The 20,910-nt window shown below is 46.3% G+C and overlaps 1 protein-coding gene across 8 annotated transcripts; it reads left to right on the forward strand.

Moving 5' to 3' along the window:
• Positions 1 to 1,406: 1,406 nt before the first annotated feature.
• Positions 1,407 to 18,150, forward strand: Ociad2 (OCIA domain containing 2). Of its 8 annotated transcripts, none has more exons than XM_055629343.1 (7): positions 1,407 to 1,595; positions 5,583 to 5,708; positions 8,711 to 8,807; positions 11,114 to 11,167; positions 13,381 to 13,428; positions 14,717 to 14,834; positions 17,150 to 18,150. In XM_055629343.1, the coding sequence occupies exons 2-7, from the start codon at positions 5,643 to 5,645 to the stop codon at positions 17,226 to 17,228; spliced, it is 462 nt and encodes a 153-aa protein (XP_055485318.1). In that variant the 5' UTR covers positions 1,407 to 1,595; positions 5,583 to 5,642; the 3' UTR covers positions 17,229 to 18,150. The 8 variants fall into 8 exon arrangements, with proteins under 8 accessions (XP_055485318.1, XP_055485323.1, XP_055485320.1 ...); XM_055629348.1 differs by having other exon boundaries at positions 1,407 to 1,585; XM_055629345.1 differs by lacking the exon at positions 1,407 to 1,595 and adding an exon at positions 1,602 to 1,801.
• The last annotated feature ends 2,760 nt before the right edge of the window (positions 18,151 to 20,910 follow it).

A 20,910-nucleotide genomic window follows, 5' to 3' on the forward strand; every position in this document is an offset into this window, starting at 1 on the left:
TTCCGCCTCCAAAGTCATGATCTGAATCTACGCCCACACCTGGCTCTTTCCTCTATAACATATGTAGTCTCGGGGAATGTGTTACAGCAACATAAAAGAGAGGGATCCAAGTACCCGGCAGATGGTGTCTGAAAACACCCTGAGCATTACATTTGCCAGAAGTGATATGCATGGCCTGTTGGGGGAGGGGAGGGGTTGGCAGGCAGCCTCTGTAGAATGCTTAGGTTGGGGAAGAGGGCTTAGGTTAGGCAAGGCCCGCTGAGGGCAGTCTCGAACCGGGTGTTGTGAAACTCTGGTGTTTCGGAATGTTGGTCATGACACCCCTGTGCATCTTAAATTAGATTGTAGATAGGTTCTCAAGAGGTGGCCTCAAGGCTGAGGCTTTACCAGGTGAAAGGAGAATAGAGAAGGAGCCCAGGGTTGGTCCAGGCTGAGTGAAAAGCAGAAAGGAGGGGATACCAGCCATTCAGCCTCCCCCTCAGAGGGCCGAATCCCACAAGCCCAGCTAATGGATTTGGAAGTTGCCTGGGAACAACACAGGCCTACAGGAGTTCCCACCGGAAATGGCTTGGCACATTCTAAACCAGCCACTGAGAAGCAGCTTTGTGGCCATGACTCCTCAGGCCCTGCACGAGGGCCAGGCCTGTGCTGCTCTATTCTAACTCTTCACTAAAGCTCGCTCCTCGCTGGAACTGTCCTCCCGTCCTGTCACTCCGAACACCCTTGAGCCCCGACGCACCAGAGATGTCAAACAAGCATCATTTAAGGAGCCGGTGCTGCTGGCATTACGCAGGGAATCGTCTGCAGCTACTTAACGCAAGTTCCTGGAACATTCTGGTGGGAAGTGGGAATGCAAATGAGGGGCACCCCCCCCCCAACACTCACTGCATCGAGATGGTGGAGGGTTTGCATGAGGTGTGAGGGAGACAGCCTGCTCTGCCTCAGAAGAGCACTTACAGGCTCCTTTCTGCCTTCTGGCACCAGAATATAAAATGAGCAGGCCTAGATCCACTTTAACTTCAGCGTAAAATTGGGTCAAGGGAAACAGAAACTGCAGGGAGAGAACCACCGCTGGGTTGCAAGGGGGCAGGGCCCAGTGAGCAGCTGTCTGCTAAGACTTTTTTTTTCTTTTAATATTTATCTTATTCGTGTGTGTGTGTGTGTGTGTGTGTGTGTTTGTGTGTTTGAATGCTCAAGCTGCTTTGAGCCCAACTCTAGTCCTCCGGAAGAGCAGCAAGCGCTCTTACCCACTGAGCCGTCCCTCCAGCCCCAGAGGGTAGGGGAGGGAAGGCGGAGGCCTAATCAATCCCCTGTTGCCAGTCTCAGAGAGACAATCCTTAAATGATTAACACACCTGCCCCATAAAGTTGAGCAGAAACCTGACCCAGAAGGCTAAGGGTCACAGAGCTCCGAGAGCTCCCAAAATAGTGATTTCCAAAGTCTAGTGAAATCGAGTGCAGACTTGCTTTGAAACGCCCTTGTACGTTTTCCCAGCGAATTGTGACCCCGACAAGGGCTGCAAGGGGAAATGGCTTTGCCCCGGGCATGAAAAAGAAGAGGGTCTTCTTTTTCTGACAGTCTGGAGGTCAGAAAACGTGAGTGGAAGGGGCCGAGGCAGGGGCTGGAGAGATGGGCCAGCCGTTAGGAGCACCTGTTGCTGTCGCAGAGGACGCGGGGTCCCAGCGCCCACTCAGCAGCTCACACACACACGTGACTCGGGTTCCAGGGCAGCTGACGCCCTCTCACCTCTGTGGGCTGCAGGCATGCACGTTAGCCGAAGGACATTAGTTTCATCAGAGAGGTGGGTAAGAAACGGCTGTTCTGGGGCCGGGGGGGAGGCTAAAGCTGGATAGGCTAATTAGCCTGTGCACTGACAGCTTTCAAATCTCCCCACAGCACGGAAACTATAATCAGTCTCTGCAGACACAGCTTCTCTCAAGGAACACACACACACATTTACACAGATACACACTCACACATGTACACACACACACACACACACATACTCCCTTACACCATCACATGTTCTAACACACTCCTCACACATACCTTATGCTCAGCCACACACAATTACCCAGACACACATCATATACATACATGCTCATACACGCTCACATGTACACTTACACACACTCACACATACAGGCAGATGTTTATACTCACAGATACCAGGGTACACACACACACTCAGTACCTCCCCCTCACAGGCCAGCGTTAGGCAGGGGGAAGCTTGGCAAGGGAGGGCTACCAGCCAAGGTGGGCTGTGACTCCCTGGAGATGGGACCCCTCCCCAGCCGTCAGCGGCATCGCTCCGGCCCAGGGAGGGGGTCCAGAGAAACGGACAGTCGCACAGCCGTGAGTGCTTTTGTCAGAAGGACTGAGTCACGGGAGGACTGAGTCACGTGAAGGACAATGAGGTAGACCAGCAGTCGGGGAAGGCAGCGGGGAGGTGGTGGGGGGCTTCTAGAAAGTGCTAGATTCTCCCTTCCAGTGTCACCAACTGGGAGAGAGACTGCGAGTGGGGGCGGGCTGAAGTTGCGGAGTCTTGAGCTGGCGACACGCAGAGGTTCGGGGAGGAGCGAGAGCAGGAAGGAGGAGGCACGAGGGAAGAAAGGAAAGATCGCAAAGAGAGGTGAAGAGGAGAGGAGAGAAGACCTGGGGCTCAGGTTGGGGCGGGGTGGGGGGCGTGCGAGGCGGTGGGGGGCGGCGGTCTGCGGTTGCCCCGGGAGGGGTGCGGGGAAGGGGGGTGCATCTCCGCCTCCGAAGCGCCCACCTGCCCCGCACAGGTGAGCCCACAGAGGGTGGGGTGACGGACGGAGGGAGAGGTGGCCTGGGGCAGTGTCTTTCACTGCCCGCTCTCCTTCCCGGGTCCTGGGGGACTTGTGCAGCCGCGGGGCAGGCCCTTCGGGGGCTGCACCGCTCCGCGGGGGCCGTTCTCCAGCCCTTCCCTGCATGGCTTCTCGCCAAGAACCACCAACTCCTGCGACCCCAGGCTGGGGTGCAGCCGGCCTTCTCGAATGGGCCTAGCCTTGGAACCCAGCTAGCTGATTCTGTGTCAACCTCCCCTCCCCCTCCACAGGCCCGGTCAGGCTGCTGTTGGACCCCTAATCCAGACCTCTCTGTGTGTCTCTCTCTCTTTGTGTCTCTCTTCTCTCTCTTTGTGTCTCTCTCTGTCTCTCTCCCTCTCTCCCCCTCATCTACTTCCCTCCCTCCCTTTCTCCTTCCCTCTTTCTTCCAACCCTCCTCTCTCTGTCTGTCTGTCTGTCTATCTCCGTCTCTGTCTCTCTCTCATATGTATGTGTGTGTGTAGCTGTACCTAGAAGGCAAGGCTTGCTTAAAGGAGGAAACTGGGTCCTACAGGGTCCAGCCCACCAACACTGAGGTGTGTGTTTGCTTGCTTCCTGATTCTTGGGATGGCCATGGGTCTGACTGTGCAAAAAACATAATCTAATTTGGCTGTAGGTGGCAAAGATTTCCTAGAGTCTTATCTTCCTAGAAAATAAGATACCCAAGGCCACTCTGACAACTGCTCCTCTACTGCTCATACACCCACCACTGTGCCCTGTGCCTTCATCCCTCATCCCCATCCTCACCCAGCTCAGGACTGGTAAGCCCAAGTAACAGGTGACAAAGCCAAGGCCCAGACACTTTCTATGCCTTGTTCCAATGCCCAGGACTGGCAGAGACGGTCATAATTGAAACCAGTGTGTTGCAGGGCATTGTTTCAGACACTTTGAACACAGCACTCGGGTGGCAGCAGCAGACAGAGCTCGGTGAGTTTGAGGCCAGACTAGCCTGCATAGGGAGTTAAAGGACAGCCTGAGTGACACAGTGAGACTCTATCTCAAGAGGAGGGGGCGCACAGTCAGGCTGTTATAACCATCTTCAGGTTATAACGCTGCAGAGCATCATGCTCTAACAACACTAGGCACCCAGGAGGCAGTGTACAGGGAGGGCCCCGGGCTTGCCACTGAGTCACTAATGTAGGAAACAAGATTTTACATGAGCTGTCCGTTTAGTAGGAAAGTCAACGGGGCCCAGGAGTAGGAAGGAAAATGAGGCTGTGTTCTACCCGGAGCACGTCCATCGTTGCCAGCCTCAGGCCATTTGATCATGGTTGACGGCTCCTTCAGTAATTCCCTGGGCTGCATCAGCCCTTCCCTCACAGTCATTTCCTTGACCTATGGTCTTTTTGTTTGCTCACCACTGTTCCTTTGGGTTCAATGTTCACATTTTTCCAGTACTTTCTGCAGAGGAATGTGTCCCTTGCTTTAACATTCATCTCCACCATGGCAACTTTCAAATTCATCTCTCCAGCTTACCCCTAAACTGAAATCCAGACTTAGGTCCTCAAATATTTTGATCTTTACTGGCTAATTCCAGAGTCTACACAACCCTCTAACCGCCCATATTTCCAAACCCAAATTTCTTCATCTTCACCCTTGCTGATGAGGTCTCAGTTTCCATCTTTGGTTTTGTTAGTTTGTTTGGTTTTGATTTTTTGAGACAGGGTTTCTCTGTGTAGCTGCGGTGGTCCTGGATTTGCTTTGTAGACCAAGCTGTCCTCGAACTCACTGAGATCCGCTTGCCTCCTGGGTGGTCTTTGGTTTCTTATCTAGTCAATTTAATCACTGTCCTGCTCTCAGACTCCCCCACCCCAGCCCATGTTCTCAAAAGCTCAGGAGCATAGCATCCTTGGGGTTTGCACACCTGCCCAGCAGGACAGACCTTTATTACTCTCCTTCCTTAGCATCCCATTCTTGTTTTGGACCCTGTCCTGGTGAGTAACTGTTGACTTACCAGCCAAGCCCTCTAATCTGTGCTCCTCACACAGTGAATTTATTTTGGCCTTTGTAGCCTCATTCTTGGAATATCATAGTCAACAGTGATTAACTTTTAATAACATTTTGAGACCTTTTAAAGACATGATTTATAGGCAGTAAAACATGTGCAGAGGGTGACATTTCACTCCAGCCTTAAATCAGCCCTGTCACCATGAGTGAGCGTACACCATGTGTTTATGGGGTGTGTATAGGTAGGTGTGTATTGCGGAGTCATTAGAAATTGAATTTCGAGGACTGAAGAGATAGCTCGGTGATTAGGAGCACATACTGCTCTTATAGAGGGCCTAAGTTCAATTCCCAGCACCCACATTAGGTGGCCCTTCAGCTGCGTGTACATAACTCCAGCTCCAAGAAAATTTGACCGCTCTGGCCTCCATTAACACACCATGATACTCACATAATTAAAATGTTTAAATTTTTGGTTTTTTTAAAGAAAGAAATTTATAGAGACGGTAGAACAGCTCAGAGCATAAAGGCGCTTGCGGTCAAGCCTGACAACGTCCCTCTGACTCCTGGTACCCACATGACATGTACATACGTACACAATGCATTCCCTCATTATGCCCCCCCCCCAAAGTTATTGCTTTGAAAATTGAGTTTATAGATGGCTGCGGTTAAAACTAACAACAAAATTAAAGTAGTGACTTTCCTGTTTGTGCCTTTGATATGATGATTGGCATGAAGCCTAGTATATAAATAGTCTGACCTGGTACCGTGAGTCTTTTCTGCTCTCCTTAGTTATCGGGTTGAGGAGGATTCAAAACACTCACCAGGAATCGCAGAAAGGACCACGTCATCATGGCCTCAGTGTCCACTCATGAAAACCAAGAGAAAAGCCCCCACCTGCCACCACTGGGCAAACAGGTATGTTTTAGCTTGAGAGTCTGCCATCTGAAGAAAACTGTCACACAAGACTAACACTAGATCCTGTCCTTTATCAGTCATCTGAGTGTGTGTGTGTGTGTGTGTGTGTGTGTGTGTGTGTGTGTATGTGTGTGTAGGTGTGCATGTGTTCCTGTACACGGAGGCCAGGGATTGTTGTTCAGCATCTTCCTTAGTCAGTCTACATCTTTTCTAAATTGTATTCATTTATTTATTTACTACTTGTTTATTTATCTATCTATTGTGTGTGTTGCCCACACACGTGCCACGGCAAGTGTGGGGAGGTCAGAGGATAGCTTGCAGGAGTCATTTTTCTCCTTTCACCGCATGGGTTCAATGGATTGCTCTTGGGTCATCAAGCTTTGGCCGCCGATGCCTTTGCCTGCCTAGCCAGCACACCAGCATTCCATTTTATGTTTTGAGGCAGGCTTTCTCATGGAACCTGGACTTCACTGATTCAGCCAGACAAGCTGGCCAGTAAGTTACAGGTCCCCCCCCCCCCCCCGCCTCAGCTCCTCTGGTGCTGAAATTACAGACACACGCCACCACAAGCAGATTTTCAAGTGGTTCTGGGGATCCGAATTCTCTCCCTCATGCCTGTGTGGCAGGTTCTTTATTAACGAAGACATCTCCTGCCTTCAGACACTTTTTCTCAGCCCTCCCCTTTATCAGATGGACTCGGGAAAGAAGGAGTGAGGAAGGAAAATGTGTGCGGGCTATCCTGAAAAGCCTGTTACAGTTTTGTTTGTGAAGTCCTCTCTTTACTCTTCCTCATTCAGAATCCAGCTTAACCCACTCACCGTAGCAGTCAGTGACAAGGAGCAGGTATTCTGAGGCAGAGCAAAGCTATGGCTCGTCTCTAACAGAATGGCACAGCCTTATCGTCCCATTTTTGCTTCCCGGGGTTATTATCCTGAGCATATGCTGCTGCGAGCTGCTTTCAGCAGAGCAGGATTCGTAATCACTAATTAGCCATCACAGTGAGAGCACAAATGCCAGCTTGTTAGGAGTGGGTGTTATGGTTCGGGTCCTTGTGGATGAAAAGGAGAGCAAGTGTCTGATGGTTCACCGGTGGTAGCTCCTGTTCTCAGTAGTCCGCTTTTCAAGCTAAACATGGTTTCAGGGAGGAGAGAGCATTTAAGCCACAAAGTACAAGAGAAACAAACAGACAAGTGACGACAGTTCAAAAAGTGTTGCATTTGGACACCTAAGCCACCCCTGTGAAGTAGACAGCCATAAAACATTTACGGCACTGCGGAAAAAGATCTCCCAAGGCCCCACTCAGAGAATGCTTTCTGATCTTGAGTGTTGGACTCACAGAAATTATGATGGTCAGATCTGAATGTGTGTGTGTATTACATCATACGTGTTTGGCGATTTTCTTTATTTCTGCCGTGGCTGCAGACAGGACAAGAAACAAATGCAGATACAGCTTGATTTACAATGGAATTTTGCCTCAGTGAACACACTATAAGCTGAAACTGTTGTCGGTTTAAAATGCGGGTGGGAATCCTGGTTTAGCACTGTGGTCCACTGCAGTCTTGTGGACGCCCGTTGTGATCTTGCAGACAGCTTGAAGCTGAGCCTCGGGGCTGCTGTCCAGCATGACGGGAGAATGCCGTACTGCTTCTTTTCAGCTTAGGGCAAATTCAAACTTCAGTTTAGTAGTTCCCACTGCACGTGTCTGACTCTCAGAACATGTGTCTTAGTTATGGTTTCTGACCAAAAGCAAGCTGGAGGGGGCGAAGGGTATATTCGGCTTACACTTCCACATCACTGTTCATCATCAAAGGAAGTCCAGACAGGAAAACTCAAGCAGGGTAGGAACCTGCACAAGCATTGGGACGAACGCCTACAGAAACATCCAGATGCAGCTCACACCTGTAATCCCAGTGCTAGGGAGACTGAGGTAGGGTCTCTGGGGCTTGCTTGCCAATCAGCCTAGCTTTATCAGTGAGCTCCAGGTTCAATGACAGATGCTGTTTTAGAACACACACTCGCCAAGCCAACAAACAACAATAAAAATAAACATGGGACGAGATACACACCCATTGTCAACCTCTGGCCTCCACATATCTACATGAAAAGAACATGTATACTTACATATATCACACACACAAATATGAACCACTAGGTCAGGGTCATCCGTGTTTACCCTGGAAACAGGGAGGAGTGCTTGCTCTGAGGATCTCAAGGGTAGACAGTAGCAGCTGTTGCCTGTCCCACTGGTGTGCATTGCCACGGCTGGTGATGGCTGTAAGCCTGACCTCTGCCTCCCTCCACTGTGCTGTAAGGAGTGCAGAGAAATGAAAGAGAGGTGACAGTTTGCACTGTTAGAGGAGCACAGGTGCCTCGGGGTCCTTCTAACCTGTCAGTGCATTATTGGGTGTCTGTGCCGAGTGTGAAAATGATGCCTGGACTGTGAGGAAGTACTCAAGAAATGGTGACCAGCATCCACATTAATAGCCTTAAGCAAAGAGTCTTAAAACAAACAAACAAAAAACCAACAACAGTGGCAAAACCCAACAAATCTGTCTCCACCAAGGATGCAACAGTGAGCTGAAGCTTAAGACCCATAGGCCAACGTGCAAGCCAGCGTCGGGATTATGGTGGGCTATAGGCAGCGTGGAGGAGAGCAAGAACCTGGTGCCTGCAGTGGTCAGCCTGGGAGAGCTGTGCTGCACACCCTGGTCTCTGACCTGCCCTGTCTCAGACTATGCAGCACAACCAGCTGGAAAGCAGTGGCAAGTGGCCTCTGGTCTGTGCCGGCAGCTAGCCAGGAACGGGCAACATCCCATTTCCCTCCAGAGGTAACGCGGTGGAGGCTCTCCTCGTGACCTCAGTCTGTTATTGTCTAGCTTTTGTCTCTTAGTTTTACGTTGGGGTAGGATCTCACCATCTCAGTTGGGGCTGGCCTTGAACTTAGGATCTTCCTGTCTCAGCCTTCTGGGAGCTCAGTTAACCCACAGTGTCTTTCTCTACAGAGCCTGTTGTTTTGCCCAAAATCAAAACTTCACATCCACAGAGGAGAGATTGCCAAGATTATCCGGGAGTGTCAAGAAGAAAGTTTCTGGAAGAGAGGTACTCGCACCCTCTGGGTCTTAATTAATAATTTAATTATCAACAATTTAATAATAAATCATTCAAGTTAATAAACTTACTAAATAAGGTCATTAACAATTGATGATTTGATAATTAATGTTGCAGCAATAGGATGCCTCCGTGTCCTATTAGAATAGAATCATGATGGCCAATTAATTTGCAGCAGGAATTCTGTGTAAGTCCCTAAAGAACTTGGGTATTTATGGATGTTTAGAGTCTGAATTCATGCTCTTCTCTTCAGGCAGAGGTTATCAAGCACTTCACCCCACCCAGTAAAAGCAGATGCATGCGTGATTCTTCCCTTCTCAGAGAAAAGAACGCAGGCCAAAAAATATTATATAACATGTCCTACTTCCACAGAATAGACCTTCGTAAATTCCACCAGCATCTCGGCTTAGAAGTGGTGTCTGTCAGGTTCATCTGGACTTCAGCCCCACGCATAGGGAATAGCTCAGAAATGTTTGTTGACTGGGCTGGAGCTGGCAGAGCCCCATCAATACGTCTCCCTACATTATTGTTTCCTGCTGAGTTGCTTCCTCATCCCTGGGTTGCCTTACATAAGACAAGGCTGTGAGCTCACGCTGTACTAAAATCCTTTTCAGTTAAAAAAAAATTCATAATTTGACATTTGAACGTTGCGTGGTGGAACCTAGGCATCGATCCCAGTACTGACCGAGGCCTGGCTGAGACGCCTCGGGATTCTTCTTGATACCATAAACCATCCAACGTCTCTAATCGGCTAGCATGCATCACTATGATTATTGATTGTGTTTCTAGCACCCCGGGGCTTTTCTGATAACCCCTGAGCCAACGGTTTAACTGACCTGGTAGCGTCATACTTCAGTGTGGCCCATTAGCCAGCCATCTGGTTCCTCGCCGTGATGGGAAAACTGGCTGCTGTTGGACTCGTTTCGGTTGCTAGGAAGGGCTCAATGTTTATTGCGGCTCTTTGCTTTTGGAAGAGGCCATCCGACACATTGTGGGAGAGCTAGAAACCCTTTATGTCAGACTCAATTGCCTCTACTAAAAATCTTAACTAAACACTGCATGTCCAGAGCGGTTTTTAGCCTTCAATGTGACTCTTTAGGCTGACATCCAACAGTGGGACGAAGTGGGATGAAAGACAAAAACCAAAACAGGAACAACAGGAAAGTGCCCTAGATTGAAAGCGATTGGACAGTCAACACAATGCATAATCCTTGATCTTCCACGCAGGAAAACCCTGCAGCTATGAAGGACATTCTTGAACATAGATTGTGTTTTAGTGAATATCATTCCTCTTGAGCCTGAGTCCTCAAACAGAGATTTCTTGACTATGCTAGTGCTGTTGTGGTTTGTTCAGGAGGAATTGGCTTATTTTAGAAACTACCTCTTTAAAATATTCAGTTATCAAGAAGGAAGGTGTTTACAAATCTCAAATGTCTCAGAAAAAAAAAATGACAGAGATACAAATCTAAATATAGGGATGTATCCAGAGATAAATCTGTAATTAATGAGTCTAAAAGAAGGCTTCACAGAAGCTCATGCCATTGCTTTTCAAAATTTATGTAGGATTGAAAATATCAAAATATGGCTGGGTGGTGATGATGCATGCCTTTGATCCCAGCACTTGGAAAACAGAGGCAGGAGGATCCCTGAGTTCGAGGATAGCCTAGTATATAGAGCTAGGTCCAGGACAGCCAGGGCTACACAGAGAAATCCTGTCTCAAAAAACTAAAAAAGGGAGAGAGAGAAAAAAAGATAGGAAAAAAGATATAGATAGATAGATAGATAGATAGATAGATAGATAGATAGATAGATAGATATAGGTATAGATATATAGGTATACACACACACACACACACACACACACATATATATATATATGCACATACACAGTAAGAGACCCATGTTGGGTGTAACCACGGATGTCAGAAATCAAGGTGAAGATGGGTTTCAGTTTAGATTAATGCTGTGAGTCAGGCTGAGCTACTGGCATGAATCCCAAGAAAACTCTCCACGTAGTTTTAAAGAAATATTTGTTGAATAGTGACGTCCAGCTAGAACAAAGCTGGATGTAGTGGCACACCCCTTTGATCCCAACACTCCGGAGACAGAGGCTTGGATTCACTCCTTCAGCCCTATGGGCCCTGGGGATCAGGGTCACGGTTGCCATGCTTGGAGATGTGTTTGCACCCCCTGAGCAATCTCGCCTGCCCTGAAGGATCATGTATTAAGATGCTGATATTGAAAAAAAAAAAAGATGCTGATATTGAGGGGCATTTGTTTGTTTGTTTGTTTTACAGCTCTGCCTTTTTCTCTCGTAAGCATGCTCGTCACCCAGGGACTTGTCCACCAAGGTAAGAGTATTTACCAATGGCTTCACTTCAGACAGCTCTTTTTCTGTGGCCTTCCCTGACATTTATTTTATTGGTTGAAGGTGGGGGTTTTGTTTGTTTGTTTGTTTTGTTGTTGTTTGTTTGTTTCGTATTGTTTCATTTTTGCTTCCTGCAGTCTTTTGCCTGTTTTTAGCTGAAGTTTCTGGTGCTGGAAAAGAGCTACTTGTATTGATTACTTGATAAAGAGAAATTTGAGTTGCAGGTGGCAGTAAGGTTGTTGACTGACCTTAAAAGAAATTATCATTGATTTATTTTACATCTGAAGAGGGCCTTTAAATGGGGAAGGAGAGGGAAAGGCATGAACAAAGAGATGGCAGTGTGAGGTTTGGACTCAACGTGACTGACTTCGAAGACCCAGGAAAGGGGCACGAATCTAGCGGTTACAGTTCCCATTGCCATGACAACAAAAGCAGCTAAGGAAGGAGGGGCTTGTTTTGGTTTAAGGTTGATAATGAAAGGGTTGTGGCAGGATCATAAGGCAGCTGGTCACATGTAACTAGAATCAGGAAGCAGCTGGTGGGAAGGAAGTCTGGTCAGGGTGCGTCCTCAGCACCCACCCCCAGAGACTGTTTCCTTCAGTGAGGCCCCACCTCTTGCAGCTTCAACAACCTTCCAGAACATCTAGGGACGACATGTTCAAACACATGAGCCTGTGGGGGTCATATCAGTCAAACCACAACATTGAGCTAAGGAGCGTGGGGGCTGGCGCCTTCAGAAAAGAGAGCAGTCCGTTTAAGGGATTCAGTCACCACCTTGGCTTTGACCTCTGACCTCAAGAACTCTAAGAAAACAAAAGCACATTACGTTAAGCAGATGAGCTTGTGGCCGTTTCCTACAGCAGACAAGGCATGCCAGCAGTGCCTGTCTAAGAAGCACCTATGTCTGCCAGGGTACCTGACCCTGTGTAAGCCCACCTTACCAAATGCTACTGATCGCCATGATTTTTTAAATGTCGGGGGGGGGGGAGTAAGAAAAGATAAATGTCATTGAAAAAAAGTAAAAAAAAAAAAAAAAGTCTACAAACACAAGGGAAAAAACCTGTTTGTTTGTTTTTTTTTCCCTTGAAAATCAGTATGCCACTGATCTTCAAGTATATCAGAATTCTACTTTGGTTGCTATTAGCCTTGTCCATAAAGGTCTTGTATTAAATATGATTTAATTTTTATAACTAGAAGATAGTCTTTTGTAGAAATGAATTCAACAATCGGTACCAAGTTTTTTGTTTTTGTTTTGTTTTTAGTTTCCTACAGAGACTAAAATAAGTCACTTCAGGCACAATAACTCAAGATAACTTAAGATAGAATACACTTATTATCCAGAGGCCAAGGTCAGAATGGGTCTCACTGGATTAAGCTCAAGATATGAAGACACTTGTGTTTTTCCTGGAAGTTCATCTTCTCTCCCTCTCCATCTTCTAGAGACCACCTGCACTCCTCGGCTGTAGCCTCTTCCTGTGTTTCTAAAGTCAGCTCTGCTGGGCCAAGCTTTCCCGCCTCTGATCTCTCTGTTTTCTCTGGGAATCCTGAGAGCCAGGCTCCAGGACCCCCAGGGCCCGAAATCGCAATCACTGTGATTATGTTTAATCAGCCTGGCAACTTAATTCTGTTTTTATGGCTGAATTCCCCTTTCCGAAGTATATTATGCCCAGAGTTTCCAAAGATTATGTTGTGGACATATTTAAGCCCACTATTATGCCTAGTGCCGAGCACAAGCATCTAAAAATTGTGATGGGCTGGGCGTGTAAACATCCCCTAATACCTGCCTTCATTCCCAGCACTCAGGAGCAGAAATGTGTAGATCTATGAGTTCAAGGCCATCTTGGTGTACATACCGAGTTCCAGGACAGCCGAGGCCACATGGAGAGACATTATCTTAAATAAATGGATAGGTAAACAAGGAAGAATTAGATTGTGATGTATCTACTGTGAACCTCTGAGTTGAGCTTTCTCTGTCGAGTTAACTCTTAAAAGTAGACCATGGTGACTATTCTCTTTGAATCTATTCAAATCAGCCTTTAATTGTGGGTTTCATATTGTTTCCCACATGTTAAAACCATTTCTTCAGATTAATAACATGTACATTTTAGAAGTGTTGTATCTTAAGCTGTGATGTTTTTTGCTACAAAATTAAATAAATTATTAAACAAAATAACACATTTCTATATTACTCTTCAGGTTATTTAGCTGCTAATCCAAGATTTGGATCATTGCCTAAAGTTGCACGTAAGTCATAAGAACAGATTTGGGCTGGAGACGTGGCTGGGTGGCCGAAGCACCAAGGCCCAAGGTTCATGTCCCAGGATTGGAACCAATGAAAAAGCAGATTCATTTTGACAAAGCTTATAAGAACTGAGGAGATGAACATGTTGCCTGGACTGACTCTTACAAAGCACTCTCTGTTTTTCACCACTGGCCTACAGCTTCCTGGTTCACCCCAACACTTTCTGAGCTGCAGGGATTTAGGACACTGACTTCTTTAAAGCATGAGCAAAGACTGGCAAGATATATACAGTTCCCCTTCCCACCTCGGCATCCATGACAGATAGGCTCCAGGACACCCAGGTACCCAAACTGCAGGGTCCTAAATCCCTCTTACAAGTGATGCGGCATTTACATCTGAGGATACACACCCCCCTGCCCACTTTAATGAGTCTCCAGTGACCTTTAACACTTGATAAAATATCAAACACCACATGTGTGGACATTTTAGGACTTATGGGGAATGCATGCTTGGGGAATGAGGCATAAAAGGCCCACACGTGTTTGAAACAGACACAGATTTTTTTTCTTGAATACTTGTTTCAGTCTGCTGTTGGTTAAACGTGCAGCTATAAAAACCTGTAAGAACGAAACCAATGGTAATAAGACTGTCAACAGCAGAGCCTTCAGGTGGCAGATTCATTAGGAGGCTGTTGTTTTTGTTCTCTTGGCTTGGTCAGTCTTTTAAAAAAATATTAAAAAGCATGCACATTAAAAAGTGAGTACGTTTTTAAAAACAGAGGTGTTTTAATATGAAATTCATTGCAAATTCTGGGTTTCATCTCCTTGGTACACATAGATGGTTTGTGTTAGAAGAATTATCCAGTTTTTGAGCTGAATCTCATTTCCAGCTAGAGAAGGTTTCCTTTACAGGAGGTCCTTCTCTCTTACGACTTATTTTCCAGAGTCAAGGGGTGGGGAACTGATCCAACATCTCCAAGAGGCTTCACCACTCGGTGACATAGAGGCTACCTGTAGCCAGAGCCCAGACCGACCCTCCTTTCCCTGCCAGGCCACAGCTGAGCCACGCCCTGGATGCCCATTCTGGGACAGCCCCAGTGTGTGACCTGTCCTGGTCCTCCTGATGTCAGCTCAGAGCAGAGACCAGACAGCCTCCAGTGCTCAGACCTGCCCTCAGTAGGGGCTTGTTTTAGTGTAAAAAGGACCAGTGTTGAGAAGCTGTAGGCAACGGTTAAAGGACAGGATTCTGAGCTTCTCAACTGTCTGTGTTTCTCCTTTCCTGCTTTTATAGTGGCTGGTCTGTTGGGATTTGGCCTCGGGAAGGCTTCCTATATAAGAGTGTGCCAGAGTAAATTCCATTTATTTGAAGATCAGCTCCGTGGTGCTGGATTTGGTCCTGAGCATAACAGGTCTGTGGTCTGATGGAGGGGTTGTAATGAAGATAATGATAAGAAGTAAAGTAAGCAGGTGTAGTGGTGCGCACCTTTAGCCCCAGCACTGGAGAGGCTGAGGCAGTGAGCTCTCTGTGTGCGCAAGGCCAGCAGCCTGGTCTACATAGTGAGACCCTGTCTCAAAAGCAAAAACAAGAAGTGAAACATTACTCATTGTCATATTGAGCACATTAACAATTTTATTTCTTAAGAAAAAAAAAACTCTTTAACGAGCACGCTTTGATTTCTCCTATTCAACTTCAATAATTATTTATTATTTAGCCTAATCACTCATTTCAGTTACTCAACTCGCATTCAGTGAGCACCTACATTCTAGGCCTTGGGTAAATCTCTGAGGAATTCCTTTGTGAGCAGGAATTCCTTTTCTGTCATTGCGCAGTTGCTCAACGTTTAACTGGTCTTCCTTGCTGCAGAGCTTCTCTGAGCATTTAATATCTCTCTCTCTCTCTCTCTCTCTCTCTCTCTCACACACACACACACACACACACACACACACACACACACTACATGTCCTGATAACTCTTATTATTTATTCTCAGGGACGTAAGCAGTTGAGCTAGAGTTTATGGCAAGTCCTCTGTTTCTGAGACGTCTGGGTTGAAAGCCCACTCTTCTTAAACTCTAGTCTTCAGGTTTCACGTCTGTGCAAAATGATGACCAGGATAATTCCCCTGGAGTGTTGTGAGGAAGGAAAATGCTTATTCATGGTGCTCAAACAAGTATGGTTTCTGTCATCGTGTCTCGGAACAAGCTGGGGACCCACTCCTCTAAAGACCTCTCCCTTGTCACAGTGGGCTTTTCTTAATTCATTTTAGAGAGCATCTCAAGTAGCCCAGGCTGGCCTCAAACTTGCTCTGTAGCTCAAGGATGACCTTGAACTTTCCTGAGTGTTGACATGCCAGGTATACACTGCCATACCCTGTTGTATGTGGTGCTGGGGATCGAACATAGGGCGTCATGTATGCCAGGAAGCACTGTACGGAGCCGGCCACAGTGTGCACTGCCTGAGGGGGAGGGGCAGCAGCAGAAACAGTATTGGGCCGATGTCAAGATCAAATTGTCTTCCTGGTGGTGTGACTTTACAATGCTGTGGTCCCTGGTCTGGTAGAGGTGAGTGGTCTTTAGCCATCCCCTCTGCCCTGTGAGTTACCCGCAGTCCAGAGCTGCACAGAGACCCTCGGAGAAGACATTGGGGGCTGTTCCCAAGCCCTGACATTTCCCTTTATGGTTTCCAGGCCAGCGGAGAGGCATTAATTAACTCTGTGTTTACGGACAACTCCAGTATTGCTCCATCTTTGCAAAGCTGTGTTTTGGAGTCAACTCACGGAGCAGCTGGCCCAGGATTCTGATATGTGCAGGGAAAATAGAAAAAAGCATTGTCAGCAGAGGAGGCATCGTGTCCGCTTTCTTCCTACTCCATCTTGGAAGATTTTTTTCTTGCTATTAACCCATTGGTTTCTGAAATAGTGATGAAATCTACGTTTTCCTGACAATCTTGAGACATTGTTCTATATGCCGTGTATATAGAAGGAGGAGGTGGTTGAGGTTAAACGCTCTCTGGGACCCCTTTCTGCTTGGTATTCTGTGGCTGTTTCACTTGCCCACTTTTGGCATCAAAAGCCACACTCTGGGCTGGCATTGGTGCATGGTAACCAGTCTGTAAGCCCTGTGTGAAAAGCCATTAACCTCCTACCTTAGAGGCAGTGGTACCCAAGGCCATTTGATTTTCTAGTGAAGTAGAATTACAGCAGGCTCCAATGATGTTGCAGTCCAAAAGAAGGTGATGTGTATTTATTGTTATTTTTTAGACTAGAGTCTCACTAAATTGCCCAGATAGGCCTCTTCTAAGCCCAGTTCCCAACTGTGGGACAATGGGAGTGTGCCTCTACACCTGGAATACTTCATGGTTCGTTTTTTGCTGTGGTAGAAGTCACTCCAGTGAACAAAGAGTCATGATGAGCTTTTGTGTGACTGGGAGTCACACAAAACAAACAAACACAATTGTCTGTTTCAACATAAACATCATTATTGAGTGATATTTGGGTAATTGTAACCCAAGAAACTACTATTATTCTGGTTTGTTTTGTTTTGTTAAGTAAGCTGGTGAACAGCAGAATCAAACATTGCTCTATGCACTGCTTACTATGGTAAGATGAGAGCTTGGGGAACTGGAACTGGAGGATGGCAGACACTGACAGACAGACAGACACACACACAGGAAAAGCTTCCATTGTCAAAGTAAGAGTCACCTCCTGTTTTTGCTTCTCTTTTAGGCACTGTCTGCTTACCTGTGAGGACTGCAAAACCAGGCGTGGCTTAAGTGAGAAAGTGTCACAGCCTCCTGCTTCATAAACCATGTCTGTGGCTCTCAGTGATTTTTAAGCCTCTGAGTTTGTACACATTTAAACTTTCGTGTGCACTTTAAAATAATACACTTCTGTTGAAACAGAAACCTTGTAATTCTCCCTCATTCCTTTGATGTGCTAGCTGTTGAAGGCTCTCGACTGACTCACTGAAGAACACCTTGGGAGCCATCCCACAATGCCCAGACAATGAACTAACACCACCACCACCACCACCACCACCACCACACACACACACACACACACACACACACACACACACACACACGCTTGCTTAGAGCTTCCTGAGAGAACTTGAGTGGTTTCTGGGGAGCCTGCCCTGCAATTCTCTGGTAGAGAACAGGGTGATGTGGAAGTTAGGTGGGAAGTCATGACCCAAAGAAAACTCATTCATATGGAACTAGAAATCCAAGGAAGGTTGTGATTTAATATTAGAAGTCCACCCTAAAGTCTAGGGGCTGAGATCTGCAGCTTCCTGGAAGGACCACTGGAGGCCTGAATTAATTCTAAAAAGTGAGAAGCCTTGGAGCTTTCAGGAGCTCAGAGGCAGCCAATGGCATGAGCTGGTCTCCTTCTCCAGACATGTTAAATGGGAAGTGTGGGCCTTCCTTTCTGGAACCTTTGCTTTACGGCAGGTTGGCTGAACCCCTTGTAAAATCTGCCTTTGCATTTGCAGCATCTCAGGAAAATGCTTCATGTACATATCACCAGTTAAATATGGGGTGTGTGGGGTACGCACATGTGTGTGTGTGTGTGTGTGTGTGCTCAGTACATTTATAAGCCTGAACAGTGGAGGTAAAAAGGGAAATTTTACTAAAGGTTAATGTTTGATGTGAAAATTTTCATTTTAAGCATCAAAAACAGGTGGAAGTTTATTTTTGTGTGAACGTTAAGTAAATGAAATGGACTGATTTGACTGAGCTGATTTTTTTATATGACATATCCTGTTTGACAGCCAATAAAATTTTGTTTCTGAAAAATCAAAAGGCAGAGCCAATATGCTAGCTTTTTCTTCTCTCATTGTGTTGGGAGTTGAGTCCAGAACTTTGTAACTGCTAGACAAGCGTGGGAGGCACACGGGCGCTTGTGCTCACAATTCTGCTCTAGGGAACCTGGAGTGTTCAACACGCAGGGTTGTTCTCTCAAAGGAAGGGATGTTTAACCTGTTGCCTGCCCAGAAAGCTGGGGATGGACGTTGTCAATAGTCTAGTGACCTTTGCACTGTATGGCCAAGACCACACTGGATGCTCACGCGGACCCTTATCATGAGGTTATGTTTTTCAGTCTGTCTGTAGAATCCATCTTTCTGGAAGGTGACACCTGTAGTCCATCTGTTGGACCAATCCGTGGAAGGTGTCCCTTGAGCTTTTACAAAGAACTTTTACAAAGCTCTGTCTTTGCCTTACTTTATTTCTCAAGGAGATTTATGCATGCTTTGTTGGGCATGCAGGACTGAGTTAACTGTCACCAGGAAAGTTTTCATCAAATTGTGCTGTGCTTCAATATGCCTAAAATGAACTACTTGGGGCCAGACTCCTAAAGTTTGAACCAACACTGACTGCTTAGTTGTATTGAACCAGACTTCTCTCTTTCCTCCCACAGATATACTCTGTTGGCTGTGGTGGCTACACACACACACTACAAACAAGTGCTCTACCAATAAAACTATACCCAGTTCCTATTCTGGCTTCTTGAATACAGTTTTGGCTCTGACAAAAAGTGATTAAGGTCACTCAGCTTTTAGAATTTGGAACAGTCACTTCCTCCATGCCAGGAAGATCTCTCTCAGGAGCCAGAGCACTGTTACATTGCTAAGCACAGTCACTCAATGTTACAAATCTGTCTCTGGCTCTTTGGGAAAGATGTATCACCACCACCTAGAAACTTTTTTTTTAACGTTTTCTTAAACGTCTTTATAGGTCTCAGTCGAAATGGGTTTATTGTTTGGGCTGTCTATGTTTCATTAAGCGGATAACTTACTCCTTGAAGTGCTGAACTATGGTGCTCTGTCTTGGTGTGAGAACCGGTCCACAGGGAGAAGAGCACCCAGGGGGTCCTGATCATTCTGCTGTAGGTCCTCAGTAACCAGTAGAAAGCAGGCATCTGGAGCAGAGGTCTGCCATTGTGTCTGGAGCAGGGTCCGGTCTTTTACATTTAACAATTGCACTCTCCATTGAGTTAAAACTGCAGATACATTTCCAAGAAAGCAAACAACCAATGAAACAAAGTGTCCCTAGCCAGCCTCATCCAGAGACTTGCCCTCTGAGAGAAAGTGTGAGAGGTTATTGATCGCTCAGTTCATGGCGTCCTTATCAAGCTCCTAGCCTACATAACAGCATGCTTTGGCCTTGCCCACCCTAAAGGTGCTAAAAACATAGCCTACAGTTGGATAGAGCTCTAACATAAAAGCCTGCTTTATGATAGTGTTATCTCATAGGATTTGTCGAACTCTGTGACAGACTGAGAAACAAGATATTATATTGGTTACCCTTACATTCTTACCCTTATCATAGAAAATAGTTCGAGTCACCATAGCTTAGAGACCATGTGCATATGAAAGATAATTAACAGAAATTGAAATGCGATGTTAATTTACTTTATCCCTGGAATGTACCTAAGGAAGAAACAAATTTGCTATCTAAATCGACAAGCCTGCCTCACACATTTGAACCCTGTCTAGATAATATAATGAAATGTTCTTAGCAGAGAAAGACACAGAGGGAAGATCCTTGCTGGGCGAGAAACATGAAAATGATTTAATGTGACATATCCTTGGAGGACTCGAGGGATGTCTTCAGAGTGCATCTCTGATCTTCGGGGACCAAGCTCAGAGGCACCCACGTTGGTCCAGCATTTGCATAGCATTGTAGGCTCTAAGAAAACTAGGTTGTCTCAAAGCCCTGGCAATAAGATTGTTTACCTTTGTGTCAGAAAGACAGAAAGCATGAATCCACACGTGGTGTGTGCCAAGGCAGACTTCAAGGAGGTTTGTGCTGGAAAACCTAATGTCCTTATGAGATTTTCCAAAAAGAGGCAATTAGCAGGGCCTACAATTCGTGTGTGTGTGTGTGTGTGTGTGTGTGTGTGTGTGTTGAACACATAGGTGACAGGATCCAGCATGTTTTCCTTACTGAGGAGAAGATCATTGTGAAAATGTCAAAGGCACAAGCACAGAATCAGAACACGAGTAAATACGAAGCTTTTTAAGGAAACTAAGAATAAGTACTTGCTGGGTGCGGTGGCACTCTCCTTAATCCCAGCACCCAGGGAGGCAGAGGCAGGCAGATGTCTGTGAGTTTGAGATCAGCTTGGTCTACAAAGTGAGTCCAGGGAAGCCAAGGCCACACAGAGAAACCCAGTCTCAAAAAACCTAGATAGATAGATAGATAGATAGATAGATAGATAGATAGATAGATAGATAAAGAGACTTGTTCTAGTCAGAGAAAGTATGTTTATTTTTTTGGCTTATACATGAGGAGATGGCTAGAAAGAATATTCAAAATTTTTAAACAAACGTCTACATGGTATACACCTTTAATCCCAGCACTCTGGAGACAGAGTCAGGGTGATCTCTGAGTCTGAGGCCAGCCTGGTCTACATCGTGAGCTCTAGGACAGCCAAAGCTACATAACAGAGATACCTGTCTCCAAAAAAAAAAAAAAAAAAAAAAA

The sequence above is a fragment of the Psammomys obesus genome, unplaced genomic scaffold, assembly GCF_907164565.1.
Source record: "Psammomys obesus unplaced genomic scaffold, mPsaObe1.curated_primary_1811, whole genome shotgun sequence".
Classification (NCBI taxonomy): domain Eukaryota; kingdom Metazoa; phylum Chordata; class Mammalia; order Rodentia; family Muridae; genus Psammomys; species Psammomys obesus.

Coding starts and splice junctions, on each gene's coding strand:
- Ociad2 (XM_055629343.1), top strand. CDS start 5,643: ATGGCCTCAGTGTCCACTCATGAAAACCAAGAGAAAAGCCCCCACCTG. Junction 11,168..13,380: donor CCAGGGACTTGTCCACCAAG/GTAAGAGTATTT, acceptor ATTACTCTTCAG/GTTATTTAGCTGCTAATCCA. Junction 13,429..14,716: donor ATCATTGCCTAAAGTTGCAC/GTAAGTCATAAG, acceptor CTGCTTTTATAG/TGGCTGGTCTGTTGGGATTT.